Source organism: Oryzias melastigma, unplaced genomic scaffold, assembly GCF_002922805.2.
Source record: "Oryzias melastigma strain HK-1 unplaced genomic scaffold, ASM292280v2 sc00254, whole genome shotgun sequence".
Classification (NCBI taxonomy): Eukaryota; Metazoa; Chordata; class Actinopteri; order Beloniformes; family Adrianichthyidae; genus Oryzias; species Oryzias melastigma.
Window position 1 is genome coordinate 422,406 of NW_023416892.1, and position 20,933 is coordinate 443,338.

A 20,933-nucleotide genomic window follows, 5' to 3' on the forward strand; every position below is an offset into this window, starting at 1 on the left:
CCACGTTTTCCAACATACCCTGCTCTGGCATGTTGTTATTGGCTGGTCACACCCGAAGAAGGTAATCAGTCACAAGTAGGGACTCAAACAATTACCTGGTTCAGGTGTGTCCAGCCAATCAGAACATACCAGAGCAGGGTACATTGGAAAACGTGCAGGAATGTGGCTCTCGAAGACCAGGATTCCCTACCTCTGGTCTAGACTGACCTCAAACTCCAGACCTGGAGAGCCAGTCTGCTGCTTTCACACACCTGAACCAGGTGATCAGCTGCAGGTATGGCCGTTAGTCCAGCACCACAAGTGTAGAGGATGGAGCAGAAACCCCAAACCGTTTGTAAAACCGTTGTTGTCCTCACACCTGTGCTCTCACCTGTCCTCTCTACTGTCCTCTCACCTGTGCTTCACCTGTGCTCTCACCTGTGCTTCACCTGTGCTCACACCTGTGCTTCACCTGTGCTCTCACCAGTGATCTCACCTGTGCTCACACCTGTGCTCTCACCTGTGCTCTCACCTGTGCTCTCACCTGTGCTCACACCTGTGCTTCACCTGTCCTCACACCTGTGCTCACACCTGTGTTTCACCTGTGCTCTCACCTGTGTTCTCACCTGTCCTCTTACCTGTCCTCACACCTGTCCTCACACCTGTCCTCTTACCTGTCCTCACACCTGTCCTCACACCTGTGCTCTCACCTGTGCTCTCACCTGTGCTCTCACCTGTGCTCTCACCTGTGTTCTCACCTGTGCTCTCACCTGTCTTCACACCTGTGCTTCACCTGTCCTCTCACTTGTGCTCACATCATCCAGGTTTCTGTCTGAGCTTCTAGAAGCGTCCGGGTCCAGACCTGTGTTTGGCGTGGGCGGGTCTCTCCAGATGTTTATGCTGGTTTTCTGTCTGCAGATCCTGGAGAAGGACCTGAGCTCTGTGGCCGAGGAGCTGATGCTCTGCGGATCAGTTCTAGCTGGATCTTCAGGGCTGGCGGACGAGGACCGGGCACTGCTGCAGGACAACCTGGACTGCTTGCAAGAGAGGTTGGGTGCTTTGGGTGGGGCTTTGGGCCGGCGCTGTGAGCACATGAGGAGCAGGGCTCAGGATCTTGCAGCTTACCAGGTTTGTCTCAAACTCCGCCCTTTCGGCTTCAAGACTGAAACTAAAATCATCGTTTCCACGCAGACGGACCTGCAGCTTCTTCAAACCGCTTTGATCAAGAAGAAATGTCAGATCCTTCAGGGTCCTGCTGGATCCTCGGACAGACCGGCCTGTGAGCAGCTGCAGGTAAGTCCACCTGCGAGTTTCAGAGCCTCAGGTGTGTCAGTCTCATTGTCGCTTTCTTGGCTCAGGTCCTCACCTGTGAAGAGGAGACCCTGAAGGACTTTGAGCTCCGAATAGCAGATCTGAAGACCAGAGGAGCCGTTCTGCAGGCCGACCAGGATTCAGCCAGCAACCTGCTGAAGCTCCAGGTGACGGCCTCCGTCTCTGAGCGCTGCTTACACGGACCAGAAACATCTGCTGGTCTATATGAGGGAGGACAGAGGCTGAGGGGGTCCCCCCCGGGGGGTCACATGGGACAAGAACACTGAAGCATCAGAATAAAACTAGTGACCTTTGACCTACATCCAGGAGAAAGAGGAAGATAAAGTACAACCCCAAACTGAAGTTAGTCCCGGAGGAACCCCCAATAGTCTGAGTCCAGATCAGCAGGGCTCACTTAACCTGGTCAACTGAGTCTCCTGGTTAACTATTTACTTGGTTAGCTCCTACCTGTTGTTTAACCATAACCAGCTTAACTTACCCTACTAGTTAACCTTAACCTGGTTAACTATAACCTTCACTTAACACGTTTCAATCTAACCAGCTTATCTGAACTAGTTGGTTACCTTTAGCCTGGTTAACTAAAATGTTTGTTAACCGTAACCTAGCTAACCATAACCTGCTTAACTAAATCTGGTGATTAACTATAACCTGGTTAAACACAACATGGTAAACTTGACATGTTTGTTAACTATTTTATAGTAAACTGTACCTGCTGGTTAACTATAACCTGGTGACTCTAACATGTTTGAAATGTAACCTGGTTAACTCAACCTGTTAGTTTACCATAACCTGGTTATCTGAACTTGTTTGTTACCTATCCCCGGTTAACTGAACCTGTTGGTTAACTATAACCTAGTTAGCTATAACTTGGTGAACTTAACCCCCTGGTTCAGGTTTAGTAAACCACAACATTTTTTACCAAACCTGTTGGTTATCTATAACCTAGTTAACTAAACTGACTAGTTAACTTCAGCCTTGTTAACTGAACCTGTTGGTTAAACTTGGTAAACTAAACCTGTAAACTTTAAATATTTAAGTTTTAGAATCAAACGTTTCTGTTTCTATAAATGTTTTCAGCTCGTTCTGATGCTGACCTGTTTACGGTTGCCATGGCGACATCATACTATCGAGATTTGAGGGTGAAGGTTGTTGTCTCTCATTCTGGGTGCTGCAGGACTCCTATGAGGACCTGGTGCTGATCGTAGCCTCCAGGCGGAGCGGGCTGAACCAGAACCTGGCCCAGAAGGAGCAGTACGAGCGTGCTCTGCAGGATTTGACCGACCTGCTGGACACCGCCAAGGACAAGATGTCCGCCGATGGACGGGTCCTGGCGGGCTCGGTGGAGGACATCCAGACCCTGCTGGACAAACACAAGGCACTCCCAGCTCCGCTCTCGCCGCTGAACACCTGCAGCTTTCAGCCTTCACTCACACCTGTCGTCTGTTCCAGGAGTTCTTTCAGGGTCTGGAGACCCACATGGTTCTGACAGAAGCCTACTTCAGGAAGATCAGCAGCCTGATGCTCCCAGCGGAGAGCCGGGCCCTGCAGGAGACGCTGGCGGAGGCCCAGAGAGTCCTGCGGGAGGCGCACAGTAAGGGGGTGGAGCTAGAGTGGATGGTGGAGGTGAGGAACAGCAGGAAGCGGATTGGCCGGTTTCAGAAGTTCCTCGTTTTAGAGCTGAAGAACGAAAGAAGTGTCCTTCCAGGTTTGGAGCCGCCTGGAGCAGGACTATCAGGGTCTGAGCCGCCAGCTGGAGGCCCTGGAGGGCAGCACCCCCCCCGCGGGTCTGGAGGAGGAGTCTGAGGAGCGGCTGCTGGACAGGATCTCCCTGTACCAGGTCTGACAGCCCCGCCTTGCCACGCCGCCGCCGGTCGGCAGCAGCCTCACGCTCCCGTCTGTTTAGGGTCTGAAGGCGGGGCTGGCTGAGCACCAGCACCGGCTGCAGCAGCTGCTGGACGAGGGCCGGCGTCTGCTGGGGGGGCTGTCCTGTCCCGGGCTGGAGGGCCGGCTGGCACAGCTGGGCAAGCGCTGGCTCGACCAGACGGCGAAGGTCAGCAAGGAGCTGCAGCGCCTGGAGGCGGTCCTTAAACACTGGAGCAGGTGAGGGACGGCAGGCGCTCTTCTGTTTGTCACCGCAGACCGTGTTCTGAAGGACGCCTGTCTGCAGGTACCAGAGAGCGCGCGCAGACATCAGCCAGTGGCTGCAGTCTGCGCTAGAGCGCCTGCAGTTCTGGAACACGCAGGCGGTTCTGGTTCCCCAGGAGCTGGAGACGGTCCGGGATCACCTCGCTGCCTTCCTGGTGAGACTTCCTCTGTTTGACAAAAGAAAACATAGACGCAGCGCTCACACCGTCGGCTCCGCCCCCGCAGGAGTTCTCCAAGGAGGTGGAGGGGAAATCCGGCCTGAAGAGCGCCGTGGTTTCGGAGGGAAACCAGCTGCTGCGCCTGAAGAAGGTGGACACGGGGCTCCTGCGCTCAGAGCTGGCACGCATCGACGCACAGTGGGCGGAGCTTCTCACACGCATCCCCGTGGTCCAGGAGAAGCTGCACCAGGTACCCTCACCCGCACGGATGTGGGCGGAGCCACCTGGCCGGCGACTGACCGACTGCTCCTCCTGCAGGTCCAGATGGAGAAGCTGGCCTCTCAGCACGCCATCGCCGAGCTCTTCAACTGGATCTCCCTGATAGAGACGGTGCTGGAGGAGGACGAGGAGCACCTGCAGAGCGCCGTGGGCTCCACCGTCATTCAGGACTACCTGCAGAGATACAAGGTGAGCATCCAGGAGCGTCACACATGCCGTCGTTCCTCCTCCTGAACCTCCACCTGCTCCTCAGGGTTTCCGGGTGGACGTGAGCTGTAAGCAGCTGACGGTGGACTTCGTCAACCAGTCGGTGGCACACGCCGGGGCTCCGGACCCGGAGAGCCGGCGCAGCGATAAGACGGACTTCGCCGAGCGCCTGGGGGCCATGAACCGCCGCTGGCAGATCCTGCAGGGCCGGCTCAGTGAGCAGGTGAGCCCCCCGGTGGTGGTCCCGCGATGGACCGAAGCTGAAGCTGATCTGGATCCTCCCCTTCAGATCCAGCTCCTGGAGAACCTCCTGGACATGTGGCTCCAGTACGAGAGCAGCGTGCAGGCCCTGAAGCTCTGGATGACCTCGCAGGAGGAGAGACTGAGGAGGAGGCCGCGGCTGGAGGACCTGACCTCCGTGCAGAACGCCCTGAAGGACTGCCAGGTGGGTCCGCCTGCTCCTCGGGGCTCCTCGCCGCTCCTCGCCGCTCCTCACCGCTCCTCGCCGCTAACACTCATCCGGCTCTGTGACTCCTGCAGGAGCTGGAGGAGCTGCTGAAGGACAAAGAGAAGGAGCTGGAGAAGGTGGAAGAGCAGGGCTGCGCCCTTGTCCAGAACAAGACCGATGAGGCCTGTGCCATCGTCATGGAGACCATCCAGGGAGTCAACCACACCTGGGCCAACCTGGACCATCTGGTGAGTCCTGGTTCCGTCAGTCCTATCGCTGCAGTCTGCAGCCTCCTCAGACCTCTCCGTGTCCGTCAGGTCGGACAGCTGAAGATCAGCCTGACTTCGGTTCTGGACCAGTGGACCCTCTACAAACACGCCTCCGAGGAGATCAATGCCTACCTGATGGAGGGGAGGTACTCTGTATCGCGGTTCCGCCTCCTTACCGGATCCTTGGAGGCCGTTCAGCAGCAGGTTCAGAGTCTGGAGGTGAGTCGGAGAAAAACCGACGTCCTTCTGTCTCCAGAACCCACAGAACCTCTACAGAACCTCAGCTCAGTCCAGAATCTCCGTGCCTGACTGAGAGTCTCTGAGTCCAGAAAGTTCCTCTGGTGTCGGATCAGAACCTCAGTCCAGAAGTTTAGTGGATCCTCCAGATCTGGGTTCTGGTTCCTCAGCAGTGTCTCTCATGGATCCATGTTGGATCATGACCTCTGACCTGAACAGAGTCCAGTGACCTCTGACCTTTCATGACCTCCTGGATGAGTCCTGCTCCAGTTCTTGGACTCTTTTGGGTCCCTGTGAAGGTTCTCCTGTGTTCACACTTTGCTCCATCAGGATGATGGATCTATAAGGATCTGCAAGGATCTCGAAGGATCTCTACAGATCTTTGAGGATCTCAGATGATTTCCAGCGATCTTTGAGGATCTTTTAGGATCTCTGAAGATCTTTAAGGGTCTCTGAGGATTTCTGAGAATCTCAGAGGATGTAGGAGGTTTTACAAGGATCTCTGATGATTTCTGAAGATCTCTGAAGATCTGTTAGGATCTCTGGGGATCTGAAACCTGCAGGAACGTCTGTTCTTGAGCTTCTCTCAGCATCTTCATTCTGATCTGAATGAACCTGAACTCGGTTCTTCTGAGTTTGTGGTCGTTGTTCTGAGCGGTTCTGTGATGGGGAGGTGGTGATAAACGTTTCTGCGGTTGGATTTTTACTGTCAGCGTTTGTGTGTGAAGGATTTGCAGAAGGACCTGGAGAAGCAGGAGAGCAGCGTGAGGAGGTTCGGCGCCGTGACCCACCAGCTCCTCCGAGAGTGTCATCCTGCGGTGTCGGACTCACTCAACAACAGCCTGAAGGACGTGAACTCCAGGTGATCCACACTGTTTCTGTGGGAACGACCGGGATTCCAAACATCCTCATGACAGAGGGGAGGTTGTCACGGTAACCGTGAGTCTAGCTCAGAGGAGCTTCAGTCAGACTCTCCTGTGCGGTTCAGAAGCTCAGATGGAGGCCGTTCCTCCCGCTGACTGGGTTTGTTCTGATCCAAACCTTCTCCTATTTGATCCTCTGGAGTTTACAGGAAAGTGTCAGATCCACTAAAGGAGTCTGAAGTTCTGACTGATGCGGGTCAGGTCCTGGCCGGGTTCTGGGCTTTGAAGGTCCAGCATCTCTGAGGAACAGAACCTCTGCAGCTCAGCCAGAGTTTAGTGTTTTCTAAATACAAACATTTGATTTGAAAGCAGAACAAACTCCAGATCCTCATTTTTGAAAGTTGAAACGGCAGAAGAGAACCTGAACAGGAGGTGCTGCGTCTGCGCTCAGGTGGAGCGGGCTGCAGGAGGAGATCTCGGAGCGTCTGCGCAGCAGCAAAGCGCTGCTCCAGCTGTGGCAGCGCTACAAGGAGCTGCACCAGCAGAGCTGCAGCGCCGTGCAGCTGCAGGAGGAGAGAGCCGACGCGCTCCTGAAGAGCTCCTGCAGCAAAGACTCAGCGGAGGAGGAGCTCCCCAGGTGGATCCAGGAGTGCAGTGTAAGCGGAGGCTGCAGACCTGCACGACCCGTCTGCTCTGAGCCGACCCGCTCTCACGGAAGCTTCTGGTTCCCCTCAGGAGCTGCTGCGGTCACAGGCGCCGCTCCAGGCCTCGCTGGAGGTGCTGCAGACGCTGGGGGAGCAGCTGAAGCAGCAGGTGGACACGTCTGCGTCCTCCACCCTGCAGTCCGACCACCTGTGTCTGCGGCAGCGGCTGCGCGCGGTGGAGCAGGCGCTCCGCGGACAGCTCACCAGCCTGCAGGTAAAATTCAGGGATTAGCAGTAATCCCAGCAGATTAAAACGCGTAAACTTCAGTGGTCTGAGCCTCCCCTGGTGGGGGGGTCGTGTCTGCGCAGACTGGAGTCCAAGACTATCAGACCTTCAAGGACCAGCTGGAGACTCTGAGCTGCTGGATCCGGGAAGCAGAGGAGGACTTGAGGGTCCAAGATCCCAACGGCTGCACCAGCCTGTCTGTCATCCAGAGCCGCATGGAGGGGCTGAAGGTCAGTGTCCCCCCCCCCCCGAGTAACCTGGACGAGCGGAGAGCCGGCTGACGCTGCGTTTGCCGCAGGAGCTGCTGCTGCAGTTCAGCAGCACGGCGCCGGAGCTGGAGCGCCTGAACGAGCTGGGCTACCGGCTCCCCCTCAGCGACGCTGAGATCAAGAGCCTGCAGAACCTGAACAGAACCTGGACCGCCGCCTCCACCCAGACCACCGAGAGGTTCAGGTGAGCTGAGGTTGCGTCTGCAGTCTCTCTGCGGCGGCGGAGGTTCACGCTCTCCTGTGTGTGACAGCAAGCTGCAGGCCTTCCTGCTGCAGCAGCAGACCTTCCTGGAGAAATGCGAGGCCTGGATGGACTTCCTGCTGCAGACGGAGGAGAAGCTGGCCGTGGAGATCTCCGGGAACTACCCCAGCCTGATGGAGCAGCAGAAGGCCCACGAGGTTCTGACCCGTCTGAGGACACGTCTGCTCCGGGTTCGGTTCTGACTGACGCGCTCTCCCTCCCTCAGCTCTTCCAGGCGGAGATGTTCAGCCGGCAGCAGATCCTGCACTCCATCATCAGTGACGGGCAGCGCATGCTGGAGCAGGGACAGGTGGAGGACAGGTGAGGTCTGAGCTGGAGGTGTGTTCTGCTCGGGTCTCTGTCAACCTGCTGCTGCTTCCTGCAGGAAGGAGTTCGGCGTCAAGCTGGCGCTGCTCAGCAACCAGTGGCAGGGCGTGGTGCGGCGCGCCCAGCAGAGGCGGGGCATCATCGACAGCCTGCTCCGGCAGTGGCAGCGCTTCAGGGAGCTGCAGGAGAAGCTGAGCAAGTGGCTGCAGGACGTGTCCCCCCCCGCAGAGGCGCCGGGGGGCCGGGTCCCCCTGCAGCAGGCCCGCTGCCGGCTGGAGGCCGTCCAGGTACGTGCAGGTCTGATGGAGCCGGCGGAGCCCCGCCCCCTCTCACCTGACCTCCTGTTCCACAGCTGAAGGAGAAGCTGCTGCAGCGGCAGCGCGGCAGCTTCATCCTGACGGTGGAGGCCGGCCGCCAGCTGCTGCTGTCGGCCGACGGCGCAGCAGAGGCGGCGCTGCAGGCTCAGCTCGCCAACATCCAGGAGCTCTGGAAGGAGGCCTGCTCCCGCCTGGAGGAGCAGAGGAGGAGGCTGGCCGGCGTGCTGAAGGTAAGCCTGCTCTGCTGCTGACAGAAGCCCCGCCCACAGCCTGCCCTCACCAGTCTGTGTGCAGGACTGGCAGAGGTGTGAGGCGGGAATCGCCGCGTCGCTGGAGAAACTGCGCTCCTTCAAGAAGCAGCTCTCCCAGCAGCCCCTCCCGGATCTCCACGAGGAGCTGCAGGCGGAGCAGCTGCGCTGTCAGGTTTGCATGCTTTCATTCTTCTTATAACCCCCCCCCCATTCTAAATGCATCAGAGAGTCACAACAAACAGGAGACAGCTCTGAGTTCAAACTCATCAGACCTTTGACCTGTACCGATTCATGACTGCTCTGGGGTCAGACTATGCATTCATAAACATGGGGGGGGTATTTTCCACTGTCCGACCAGGAAAGTTACAAACGCTACAACACTCTTCCTGATGAGGTTAAACCTCATTTTCTGATGGTTGATTAGCCTCAAAAGTCTTCTAGCGGCTCTGAACCGTCTGAGAGTTTTGCTTTTTTGTTTGTGCCAGTCTCACCTTTGACCCGTGGAGACGGCTTCAGACTGAACGAGCCGATGCTGCTGTCAGTCCAGAGTGGACGGCTCTTCTGGAGTTGTGATTCTGAATGTGATTTCTTTATGAGTAAACGTTTCCAAAGAGATCTAAAAGAGATTCTGATGGAAAGTATTCCCGATGGGTCAAACAAAGCTGTGTACTCGTTAGTATCTCAAACCTGATGAGCTGTGAGGTCTTCATGTTCACAGATATTCTCTGACCGTCCTCAGTCCACATGTGTCCACATTGTAAAGTCTTCATCTGCAGTAGAGGGCTAACATACTGTTCTAGACTAACATTTAGATAAAGAGAGAACGTCTGAACACCGGCCAGAAGACGGCTTCAAAACTGGATAGTTACCATGTAAGAGCAGCTAACTGTTTGCTACTTTGGTCACCCTGAGGTAAACGTATCCATACGACACATCTCTGATGTTAACAGTTATTGTAGGATAATATTCAGAGTTGTTTTATTCCATATTAATCTGGATCTAAATCTGTCGACAGAAGAGAAGAAAGATCCAGTCAGGAGAATGAAAAGGGCTCAATGTTCATGTTGACACTATTTATTTTAGCTTAGTGGTAACAGATTCTAGCGGTCAAAGTTTTCTTTAAATGAGTTCCAATTTCTTTCATGAAACCCCTTAAATCGACCTCTTATCCTGATGTCCGAGTATGTAACTTCATATCTGTACAGGCAGACAGAATGATGTGAGGTTAGTTGACAGGAAGGGTCAATGACCATGAGTTCACTTTTTAAATATTTATTTAGTATCCAGATAACCCACCATATAACCAAATCCAGAGCTTCAGACTTCAACTTGGATCAGTTACATATAAATGCATGTCATCAGCGTACAGAAACACTTTGTTCTTCACATCCTTTCTTATTATTCCTTTTATAGTGTTGCTATTGCTAATGATTCTGTTGAGGCAAAACAAAGTGGTGATGAAGGGCAGCTCTGTCTAGAGCCACGTTTGTCTGGATAGAAGAAACAAGAAATCAGGAATTTCTGTCCCAAATAAAAACATCCTGAGATGTAGAAGAGACCCTCGCCCTCCACCTGCTCGGAAGCTTGCTGAGCTACAAAAGATACAACTGACAGAAAATGGACTTTTATGACATAAAGCACATAAACAAATAAACCAGTAAAAAAAATAATTTAGAAAAGCGAAGTCAAAAATTGAAGATATGCTAGAAGCTTATGTTACGAACTCAATCCAGAAGGGAAGAGAGAAGAAGAGCAACATAAAAGATCCGCTGACCGGTCAATTGTAGGCGTGTGCAGCTTTGAATACAGAGTAAGCCGCAAACTGTACGGAAAAGGGACTCTGGAGGCAAGGTGTGGGACAGAATACATAACAAAGGACATCCTATAACAGCAAGAAACTAACTATGAACAACAGACACAACCAGAGTTAGTCACACAGAGCTCTCAACAGAGATCCTAACCCAAAGTCCACAGAAAAGGAGGACCAGAACTTTCTGTTGGGGCGTTCACCAGCAGTGGGAAGACAGCTCTCTTAATCAGGTGGAGGATCCTCTGCCATTGGCCCACGGATTGTCTATTCATGTGGTTCAGGTGTAGGTGGGCGGGTCATCAATCAGCTGCTGCTCCCTCTGCTCAGCCACCTACAGAATCTCATTCACTCTTAACACTCAGTATCAGTTATCCAAACTCAGTCACACAAGCACACATACAACTAAAACAAGAGTGCGGATACATCTGAGGCTGTAACCCCCCCCCTAAGACAACAAGGTTATCACTCAGTTTCACAAACAACCAACCAATATGACTGTGTGAGTGACTTACTTATCCAATAAGTTGGAAACCTCACAGGGCATCAGCTATGGAGTTTTCCGTACCCTTCTTATGTCCGATGAGAAGGTTGTAGTCCTGCACCAAAAGAGCCCATCGCACGAGTCGCTGGTTATGATTATACATGCAGGGGGGTTATGATCGGTGCGGACAGTAACCGGTTGTGAACTGGACCCAAGGTATACCTCAAAGTGTTGAAGTGCGAGCAGCATAGCCAATGTCTGCTGTTCAATGGTGGAATAGTTTTGTTGGTGTTTACTGAACTTTTAGTTCAGTAGAAGGTAGAAGTAGAAGCTGACAGGATGCTCTATACCCTCTTCCTGCAGAAGGACAGAACGCGCTCCTAGTTTACTGGGGTCTACTTCTAACTCAACAGGTTTGTTTAGGTCAGGGGTGGAGAGAACAGGGCCATGACATAACAGAGCTATGTCGCTTTGAAAAGCGTGTTGACATTGAGAAGTCCAGTTGAACTTCTCCTTTAGGCTAAGCAAGGTGGTCAGGGGACAGACCACAGACGAAAAGTTTTGACAAAAGTTTCGGTAATAACCTACCATGGCAAGAAACCTGCGCAACTCACGCCTAGAGGTTGGAGTTGGGAAATTTAAGATTGCCTCCACTTTGGCCTCAATTGGACTAACTTTACCTTGGCCCACCTGGTGGCCTAGATAAGTAATAGTGGCGAGGTTTAAGGTGAGGAATGGCTCAACTAAACATCTGAATATCTGTCTCAAAACGTCCATATCCTCCTGCCAGGTGGAAGTGTGAACCACCAGGTCATCCAGATACGCGCTACAGTGGGGTATACCTGAAAGAACGATATCGATTGATCGTTGGAAGGTAGCTGGAGCATTACATAAGCCAAAGGCATGACAGTATACTGTAGGGAAGCATCTGGCGTTACGAAAGCAGAGATTTCTGAGGCACGCTCTGTAAGTGTAACTTGCCATTAACCTTTTAACAGGTCCAGTTTGGTAACAAAAACAGCGTTACCCACTTTGTCCACACAGTCCTCCATTCTAGGTGGAGGATACGGATCTGGGATGGTGACAGCATTTACTTTACAGAAGTCCGTGATGAAGCGTGGGCTACCATCTGGTTTGACTTCTACAAGCATGGTGAGCTCCACAGGCTGGTGCGAGGTCTGGCTAGACCATGACGTTGTATATAGTCTGTCTCTTGCTTTATCATTTCTCTTTTTCGCGGGTTTACACGATGAAGACAAAGAAGCAGATGAACTCCAAAGCAGAGAAACAATAATTTACATCTCCTGCCAATATTAGTGAGTGTGTGTCCACATCTGATAAACAGGAGGAAAACTTAGTTAACAACAACTTGCTCGTCCCAGTGAGGTGTCAGCTAAAATGATGGAGTTTCATAGTCTACAGTAATAATTCTCCCACCATGCTTGACACTGTAAATTGATCCTTTTTATTGACCAATACGTCTGTTACTATTAAAACTGGAAAGATCCGTTTGGCCTGTCCCTCCTCCTCTCTACCTGAAACAAGTATTTCCTGTAGAAAGATAAAACCTGCACTGACTTGTTTCAGGTAAGCATCTTTTTCCTCTTTACAGGAGGAGTTCATGTTAACCATTTTTAATTTAACTGAACATGTACTGAACTCATGTTTCCACATATCAAAGCTGGCCCCCCAATAAACCAAAAGACTCTCAAACAAGACTGGTGTAGTTACATCTCTCCCTGTCACCATTACAGGATCATGGAGACCCCTGAACCCCATTTGTTTAAATCTACAATTCTGCTGGAGCTGAGAAACAGGCGCTTCCTTAACTGATACAAGTGTTTACCCCAGAGGAACACACTGGGAGAAAGGCCGTCTGGTCTTGGCGGCTGCTTATCTTGATCAAAAAGGGTCCTTCTGTACCCCCCCACAACATCCCTAACTAAATAAACAGGAGCTCTCAGGCTGTTATCAGCAGGGCAATCCGTGATGATGCTCGTCTTCACGTGGGACACCGCTTTTTCAGGATCCAGGGGGTCCTTTTCGAGTACGTCAAGTGAGAAGACAAGCTTCGCTCCATAACGAATCCCTAGCCGACCTCCAAGCTGGGGGGTTGGTAATCTATGAAGCTGCTGATCCTCCACATCAGAGGCGCTAGTTCAGTCCAGTTCTCTTCCGGACGGCTCTGTTGGGAGGTGTTCTGGTCATGCCCCACTGTGTGGAGCCCCCGGGAAGACCCAGGACACGCTGGAGAGACTACATGGTTACAGACTACAGGCTGATGTTTGAACCCCCCCCCCGACGAGAATGAGAGGAAGGAAGTATCAATCAATCAATCAATTTATTATTTTTAAAGCACTTATAAAAGCTGACGCCGCCAAAGAGAAATAAAATCAATAAACAACAACAATAAAACAATAAAAGCAATAAAACAATTAAAACAATGACATAATGAGGTACAATAAAACAACTAATAAAACAATAAAAACTAGCTGACCCACTAAGTCTGCACACTGGAGGTGAAAGTCTGGTTAAAAAGATACGTTTTTAAAGCTGACTTAAAGTCACTGACAGAACTGGCCGACCTGACAGAACGGGGGAGAACATTCCAGAGCTTGGGACCAGCGACTGAAAAGGCTCTGTCTCCCCTGGTCACAAGCCGAGTCCTGGAACCGTTCACAACATTTGACCCTCCTGTCACCCACCTGCTCTCTGGACTCAGTGCGGGAGGTGGGTGGCAGGAGGGTCCTGCAGAGACTGACACCAGTGCTGGACAATGAGTCCCACCCCCTACAGGAGACCCTGCCCTGGAGAGCAGCTTCAGTGGCAGGCTGCTCCACCCTCGGTGTGTGAAGGAGAGACTCAGGAGATCTTTCCTTCCTGCGGCTGTTAGACTGTACAACCAACAATTCTGATCACCATGTGCAATATCCGTAACTCTGTGTACAACACAATTTATTATCCTTAATTATCAACCACTTAACTGTGCAATAGCTGTCAATATGCTATATATTACTGATTATTCTTTGTATATTGCATCTTACCGCTTAGCTCCTTTTATAATTTAAGGGTATCCCATCGTCTTAGGTCTTTATAATGTATATTTTATTTTTGTCCTCTCACCTATTTCTGTACCTGCGCTGTTGCATATTGCAATTTCCCCATTGTGGGACTAATAAAGGTTTTCTTAATCTTAATCTTCAGATCTGAGGACTCGGCACAGACGGTAAAAATGTATAAGTTCAGAAAGATAATGAGGGGCCAGACCATGCAGACATTTAAAAACCGAAAGTAAAATCTTAAAAACAATCCTAAAAGAAGCAGCCAGTGAAGAGAGCGTAATATTGGGGTGATGTGCTCACACCGTCTAGTCCCCGTTAGTAAGCGGGCAGCTAAATTTTGGACCAGCTGGAGACGGCGGAGCAGAGACTGGTCAATGCCAGTGTACAAGGAGTAGATGATTTCTGAAGCAGAGAACCTGATCATTGGTGGCTGACCCCCCAGAAGTTCACAGATCTGAACAAGCATGACAATCTGCAAATGTCTGCAGAGCTTCAGGCTGATGTTTGAACCTGTCCCCCCCCCAGGACCTGGAGAAAACCTCTGAAGGCTGGACCGCAGACCTGGCCCACCTGGCTCTGCTGAAGGAGACTCTGACCTGGTCCATCAGCACAGAGGACCTCTCAGTCCTGCAGGAGCGCATCGAGCTCCTGCACCGACAGTGGGAGGAAACCTGCCACCAGGTGATGGTCCGCAGACGAACCCATCCACTGAGCAGCTGTCACTTCCTGTACTCGCTCAGTTCCGCTTCATGACAAGCCCAGCTTCCTGTTAAACAGGAAGCAGACGCAGAGACGTGTCTGACACCGTTTTGTCTGTGCAGCTGTCGCTGCGCCGGCAGCAGGTGAGCAAGCGGCTGAACGAGTGGACGGTGTTTGCAGAGAAGTACAAGGAGATGTGCGAGTGGCTCACCAACATGGAGAGCAAGGTGTCCCAGAACGGAGACATCAGCATCGAGGAGATGATCGAGAGGCTCCACAAGGTTTAGCCTTCACACGTGAAGGTTTCTCTTTCATGACGTGAACGTAGACTTGACTCCCCCTGATCGGGGTTCTCGTCTCAGGATTACCAGGAGGAGATCTCGGTGGCAGAGAAGAACAAGCAGCAGCTCCACGATCTGGGGGAGCGTCTGGCCGGGGCCAGCCAGCAGAACAAGGCTGCTGAGATCCAGCAGAAGCTCAGCAAAGTCAGTGACCGCTGGCAGCACCTGCTGGACCTGATTGGAGCCAGGTAAGGACAGAGCTCCTGACCGGCCGCTGGGCCCGCCGGAGTTCTTGGTGACCCGTTTCCTCCGACAGAGTGAAGAAGCTGAGGGAGACGCTGGTAGCCGTGCAGCAGCTGGACAGGAACATGAGCAGCCTGCGCTCCTGGCTGGCCTACATTGAAAGCGAGCTGTCCAAACCCATTTCCTACGACTCCTGCGACTTCCAGGAGATCCAGAGGAAGCTGGACCTACAGCAGGTGAGGCGACGCCCGCACGCTTCCATCCGGTCAGGCTTCTTATGACGGACGATGACAGGTGACCCTCCTCCTGAGCTCGGGTCAGAAGGTTCTGGTTCTGAGTGTCTGTCAGTTTATCAGGTGACCACCTCAGTGTAACAGCAACAAAACAAAGCTGGAGGGGCTGGATCAAAGACTTTCATTTCTGAGGATTTTGTCTTTCATCGGCTGTTGCTGTGGTGACCTGACAGACTTTGGCCCCGCCTCTTTTTCCTGTCAGGAGCTTCAGCGGGATATCGAGAAACACAGCACGGGGGTGGCGTCTGTCCTCAACCTGTGCGAGGTGCTGCTGCACGACTGCGACGCCTGCGCCAACGACGCAGAGTGCGACTCTATCCAGCAGGCGACTCGCAACCTGGATCGGCGTTGGAGGAGCATCTGCGCCTTGTCGTTGGAGAGGAGGCTCCGGTAAGACTCCGTCTCTGCTGCCGACTCCAACGATGCCGGAAAACTCCTCATTCCTCTCCCTCCAGAATCGAGGAGACCTGGCGTCTGTGGCAGAAGTTTCTAGAGGACTTCAGTCACTTTGAGGACTGGCTATCCCCGTATGAGGAGACGGCGGCACAGCCCAACTCCTCTGGAGTCCTTTACACGGAAGCCAAGGAGGAGCTGAAGAAGTTTGAGGTTTGTGCAAAAGAGAAGCTGACCAGCAGTCCTGCAGACCCTGAAACAGCCGGGTTCTGGACCAGAGAGGCGGGTTCTGAACCATAGTGGTGGTTTTGTTACTTAAGGGACGGGTTCTGTTTTCTGCTGTGTCTGTAGATGTTTCAGAGACTGGTCCACGAAGGCCTCCCCCAGCTGGAGGTCATCAACAAGCAGTACCGCCGCCTGGCGAGGGAGAACCGCACGGACTCCTCCTGCCACCTCAGAGAGATGGCCAACAACGCCAACCAGAGGTGGGATGACCTGCAGAAGAGGGGGGCAGTCATCGTCCGCCGGCTGAAGGTGGGTCTGCTGTGCAGGTGAGGCCCCGCAGATGAAGGCGTTTCCTGACTGCCATTTTCCCAACATGCAGCACTTCATCAGCCAGAGGGAGGACTTTGAGACGGCACGGGACGCCATCCTGGTCTGGCTGACCGAGATGGACCTGCAGCTCACCAACATCGAGCACTTCTCCGAATGCGACATCCAGGCTAAGATCCGGCAGCTGCGGGTAAAGTCCTGACCGCTCGGCTCCGCCCCACGGGCTTCAAGCTCTGACCACAGACTCTGCTTTAGTCCTTCCAGCAGGAGATCTCCTTGACGACGGCCAGGATCGAGCAGATCTTCCAGCAGGGGGGGGCACTGATAGAGAAGAGTGAGCCTCTGGACGCCGCCGTGATAGAGGAGGAGCTGGAGGAGCTCCAGCGCTATCGTCAGGAGGTTTTCGGTCGAGTGGAGCGCTACTACAAGAAGCTGATTCGCCTCCCGGTAAGAACCGCACAGAGAATTCGATCAGTGCCGAGCTGCTCCGGACTGACCTGTCTCCTGGTCAGCTCGCAGAGGAGGACATGGACGCCTCCTTCTCGGACCGCGAGCTGGATGAGCCCGGTGATCTGTCCGGCGTGCCGTGGACCGAGCGTTCGGGCGACGGCTTCCTGTCCCCCCTGGCTTCGTCGGGGCGCTCGGCCTCGCTGGCGGCCCAGCTGCGGGCCGAGCGCTCTGGCAGAGACACGCCCGCCAGCGTGGACTCCATCCCGCTGGAGTGGGACCACGACTACGACCTGAGCCGCGGCCTGGAGAGCGCCGGCCGGGCGCTGCGGGAGCAGCAGAGCGAGGAGGAGTACCTGCAGCCGCCGGCGGGGTTGTCTGGTGAGTTCTCAAACGCGTTCCCTCCAAAATCAAAGTGAGAGGAGCTGTACCAACCCCCCCCCCAATTGTACACATGAGCGACACCCCCTTCAGAGAGAAGATCTCTGCTGATGAGATGGACGGGGAGACCGACGAGCTGCCGGTCCGACAAACCCTCACGATCCTAATCACCCGGACCCTCATGTGACACCCCCCCCCTCTCTGTGGGGGGCATTGACCCCTCCCCCCCCCAATGCAGCTTCCATTTTGGAGGTGGGCAGGACTTGAAGATCAGACGGATTTGATCATTGATGGGGGGGGCATTCCAGGCATGTCCAACCCCCCCGATCCTCTGAACAGATGATTGGATGGGGGCGTGGCCTGCTGCTGACTGTTTGTGCCGTGTTTCTTGCAGATGTTCAGGTGTCAGAGAGCCTGGAGGCCTTTGTTAGAGTAACTGAGCAAACTCTGCGGTCCTGCACGGGTACGACCCGACCCGCATGCCTGTTCTGACCCGTGTGCATCACCACAGGGGGGGCAGGCTCAATTCCCACACAAACACCAATCCAGGCCTTTGGCTGTAATCTGGAAAACAGGAGGGAATTGAGACCCCGCCCCCCTCTTTCTAACCCCCCTCCTTCCTCCTCATTTGGCTAACCCATTTGGTTCTGGTTCTGATTTCTACTGAAAAATCACTTTTTCTGATTCCTGGACCCCGACGGTTTTCTGCTTCAGCTCCTGGTTCTGCTGCTGGTCTGAAGGAACTTTCTCTGCTCCTCAGGTGACTCCGCCCCCCCGGAGGCTGCCGACGACCCCCCCACAGAGCAGGACCCCTCCTACATGGGCTACGTGAGTTTGTCCGCCTCAATCGTTGTCTGGCTATTTTGCAGCTCAGCAAAGCGGTAACCTGCCCCCCCCCTGCAGATGCGGCTGCTGGGGGAGTGTCGCGGCAGCATCGACGCCGCCAAGAGGATGGGCTCGGAGCTGCAGGAGGAGGAGGAGGTGCTGTCGGGGCTGGTGGATCCCAGCAGCTCAGAGTCCCAGGCTTCAGGTTGAACTGACCCCAGACTGACCGACCCCCCCCCCTCAAAGACCAACCCCGGGCTTACACCGCTAGCGTCAAGGCTTCGTTGCGTCGCGGGAGTGGACTAGCTACAGCCGATGGCTTACACCGCCTGCTGCTCCAGCCTGTGAAAGCTCAGCCCAGACAGAGTAGATCTGGATCTCTATGATCAGCTTCTCGTTTCCATGGTTATGACTGACAACACTGTGCTGCAACACACTTTGAGTAACACGTAAATTACATAATGTTTACGACACGCTGAAACCGGCGAGTTCAGCGGAAAGTTCGTTTTATTTTGAAAATATACCGGATGTACTTTAAATTCTCTCGCGTGGTTTCCGGTTTAAGTCGTGAATAACTCCAACTTCACAGAAAGTGATGACGATCAGCTGAGGCGTCCGTCAAAATGTGAACCAAACGAAAAGGATTCGCAGCGACGCAGAGGTCAGTCCGCAGACGCAGGACGTGAACGCCCACAGTGGGAGTTCCTCTCGCACTTTTAATGTTACGAAAAGACTACGGCGCACGCAACGGAGCCGTGACGCTGGCGGTATACGACTTCCTCACATAGATGGGTGTGTCTCTGACCCCTGACTCTGACCTCTGACCCCTCCAGGTGTGATCGAGCGCTGGGAGCTCCTCCAGGCCCAGGACCTCAGTAAGGAGCGCAGCAGCCGGCAGCAGCAGCAGCTGACCTCTGACCTCGGCAGCGTGTGCAGCTGGCTGGAGGAGGCGGAAGAGGAGCTGCAGCAGCAGCGGGGGAGGGGCGTCACCACGGACATGCAGACCATCCAGCTGCACATCAGGAAGCTGAAGGTGATTCTGGACTGTCAGAACCAACCAGAACCATCCACAGAACCTTCAGTCCTCTGAAGCTCTCTAGCAGCCAGTGGGCATAGGCGGCCGCCTCGGGAGCAGTGTGCTGCAGGGGGCGCCAGACTGCAATGATTTTTTTTTTAACACACAACTTATTTCATGTAAAAAGTCATAATTAAACATAAATACAATAAACATAAACATAAATAAAATAACTCAAAAGTTCGACATAATCAATCATTTTGCTGGTCACTGTCTAACCTAGGTGGGGAGGTGGAAGTGGGGGGGGGGGGTGCTGTTAATACGCCTTTATAATTTTAAAGATGAAAAAGCAGCAAAACAAGCTCTCGGGGACAACTTGATGGTCAAAACAGGGAGGAAGAGGAGGAGTCACGTTTCAGCTTCAGCTCATCAAACAGAACCTCACACATGATCCCCACCCATCACACTCACACCTCCATGCCTCACTGAGCGTCCAGATGTTCGGAGTCGCTCCTGGAGTCTCGTCATGCCGTTTCTCCTCAGGAGGAGGTCCGTCTGCTCCTCCTGTCAGAATCTAAACGTCCCCTCTGTGTGCAGGAGCTCCAGAAGGCTTACGACAAGAGGAAGCCCATCGTCCTGTCCATCAACCTGTGCAGCCCCGACCTCCTGCACCCGGACCTGCAGGAGTCCCGGCAGCTGCAGGCCCGGCTGAAAGACCTGAACCAGCACTGGGACCAGCTGGGCGTGTCCCTGGACGAGTGGAGGTCCTCCCTGCAGGAGGCGCTGCTGCAGTGTCAGGTGAGACGCAGGTTTCTCCAGGAGCTGCCGCTCTGAACCGTGCTAAGGCTCCTCCTCCCCCCAGGACTTCCACGAGACCAGCCACGGCCTGCTGCTGTGGTTGGAGAACATCGACCGCCGGAGGAACCAGCTGCTCCCCATCGACCCTGCCCAGGACGCAGACGCCCTGCTGGAGCGTCACACCAGCCTGACGGTAACGCCGCTTTGGAAGAGCGACCCTCAGAGGAGGTCGGGGCTTTGATGTGTGACCGTCTCTGCAGCAAATCCGGCAGGAGCTGCTGGAGTCGCAGCTGAAGGTGTCGGCGCTGCAGGACATGGCGCTGCAGCTGCTTCTCCACCCCCACGCCAGCGACTGCTCCGAGGCCAAAGAGAAGGTTCACGTGATCGGGAACCGCCTCAAAGTCCTCCTGAAGGAGGTGACGCGGGACCTCCGGGAGCTGGCCAAGGCCCTGGACATGTCCAGCAGCCAGCAGGTAGAGCCCCGCCCCCGTACCGCTCACTTGTAGACACGCCCCTGAGGTTCCACATCCGTCTTTCAGGATGCTGTTCTTTCCCGTTACCATGGTAACAGGAGCCGGCCTGTTCAGGCTTCTGTGGGGTCAGAGGAGAGCTGTTACCATGGTGACAAGAGAGGCAGAGCTCTGTTTATAGACCATCTCCTGAATGTGCTCCTCTGTCCGCCAGGATCTGTCTTCGTGGTCGTCTGCAGACGACCTGGACACGTCCGGCTCCCTCAGTCCCGCCTCCGGACGGAGCACGCCGAGTCGCCAGCGATCGGTAACCGAACACGCCTCGCACCTCCTGTATGGAGCCAGGAGGCGCTCCTCACCCTCCTCACACCTCCCTGCTCCTCAGACCGTCTCACCCCCCCACCCCGACTGTCCCCTACCAGAAACCAGCATCTCTGCACCCCCCCATGTGGTTTTCTGGTTTCCATTGGATTTTTGGACTGAAGCACTCTCTCTCTTTCACCCCCCCCTCCTGTTCATTGCAAACAGCAGCGGGGCGACAGTAGTGCGCCACAGCCGGGAGCGTGTGTGAGCGGCCCCCCCCTCAGGTACCGTTCTGCTTGTAGCACTCTCAGAAGATGATGGAAGTCAGTCCATGCCGGGGGGTGGGGGGTGGGGGGTAGCAAACTCCTGACAGTGAACTCCATCATCTTCTGTCTGTGTAGATGCTCTGTGTGGAGGGGGTTCCCCCCCCAAAACGACAGAATTCCCTTTGGCGGCATCTTGACTGCTTTCATCGCTAACTGGGGGCGTTCCCTTACTCCTGGGGGGCGTTTCCTAACACTTGGGGGCGTTCCCTTACTCCTGAGGGGCGTTCCCTTATTCCTAGGGTGCGTTCCCTTACTCCCGAGGGGCGTTACCTAACTCATGGGGGGTGTTTCCTAACACTTGG

At 54.1% G+C, this 20,933-nt stretch overlaps 1 protein-coding gene across 4 annotated transcripts in view; it reads left to right on the forward strand.

Annotated features, from left to right (window-relative positions):
• syne1b (spectrin repeat containing, nuclear envelope 1b) overlaps positions 1–20,589 on the forward strand; it is a gene marked incomplete at its 3' end in the record, with an annotated part of 72,058 nt that extends 51,469 nt beyond the window's left edge. For 3 of the 4 annotated variants that reach the window (XM_024265570.1, XM_024265567.1, XM_024265568.1), the window contains 43 exon segments: positions 898–1,107; positions 1,171–1,272; positions 1,338–1,457; positions 2,486–2,686; positions 2,761–2,934; positions 3,017–3,148; positions 3,215–3,411; positions 3,479–3,611; positions 3,682–3,864; positions 3,933–4,082; positions 4,147–4,323; positions 4,390–4,545; positions 4,641–4,796; positions 4,866–5,036; positions 5,783–5,916; positions 6,369–6,573; positions 6,653–6,835; positions 6,931–7,077; positions 7,146–7,300; positions 7,368–7,515; positions 7,584–7,678; positions 7,743–7,971; positions 8,037–8,231; positions 8,296–8,424; positions 14,131–14,286; positions 14,427–14,585; positions 14,667–14,833; positions 14,902–15,064; positions 15,324–15,511; positions 15,577–15,727; positions 15,866–16,048; positions 16,119–16,256; positions 16,322–16,513; positions 16,579–16,894; positions 17,289–17,357; positions 17,655–17,722; positions 17,798–17,924; positions 18,553–18,752; positions 19,332–19,532; positions 19,597–19,725; positions 19,793–20,005; positions 20,217–20,309; positions 20,531–20,589. In XM_024265570.1, the coding sequence (XP_024121338.1) occupies positions 898–1,107; positions 1,171–1,272; positions 1,338–1,457; positions 2,486–2,686; positions 2,761–2,934; positions 3,017–3,148; positions 3,215–3,411; positions 3,479–3,611; positions 3,682–3,864; positions 3,933–4,082; positions 4,147–4,323; positions 4,390–4,545; positions 4,641–4,796; positions 4,866–5,036; positions 5,783–5,916; positions 6,369–6,573; positions 6,653–6,835; positions 6,931–7,077; positions 7,146–7,300; positions 7,368–7,515; positions 7,584–7,678; positions 7,743–7,971; positions 8,037–8,231; positions 8,296–8,424; positions 14,131–14,286; positions 14,427–14,585; positions 14,667–14,833; positions 14,902–15,064; positions 15,324–15,511; positions 15,577–15,727; positions 15,866–16,048; positions 16,119–16,256; positions 16,322–16,513; positions 16,579–16,894; positions 17,289–17,357; positions 17,655–17,722; positions 17,798–17,924; positions 18,553–18,752; positions 19,332–19,532; positions 19,597–19,725; positions 19,793–20,005; positions 20,217–20,309; positions 20,531–20,589 (6,854 nt within the window). 4 annotated transcript variants of the gene reach the window in all.
• Between the last annotated feature and the right edge of the window lie 344 nt (positions 20,590–20,933).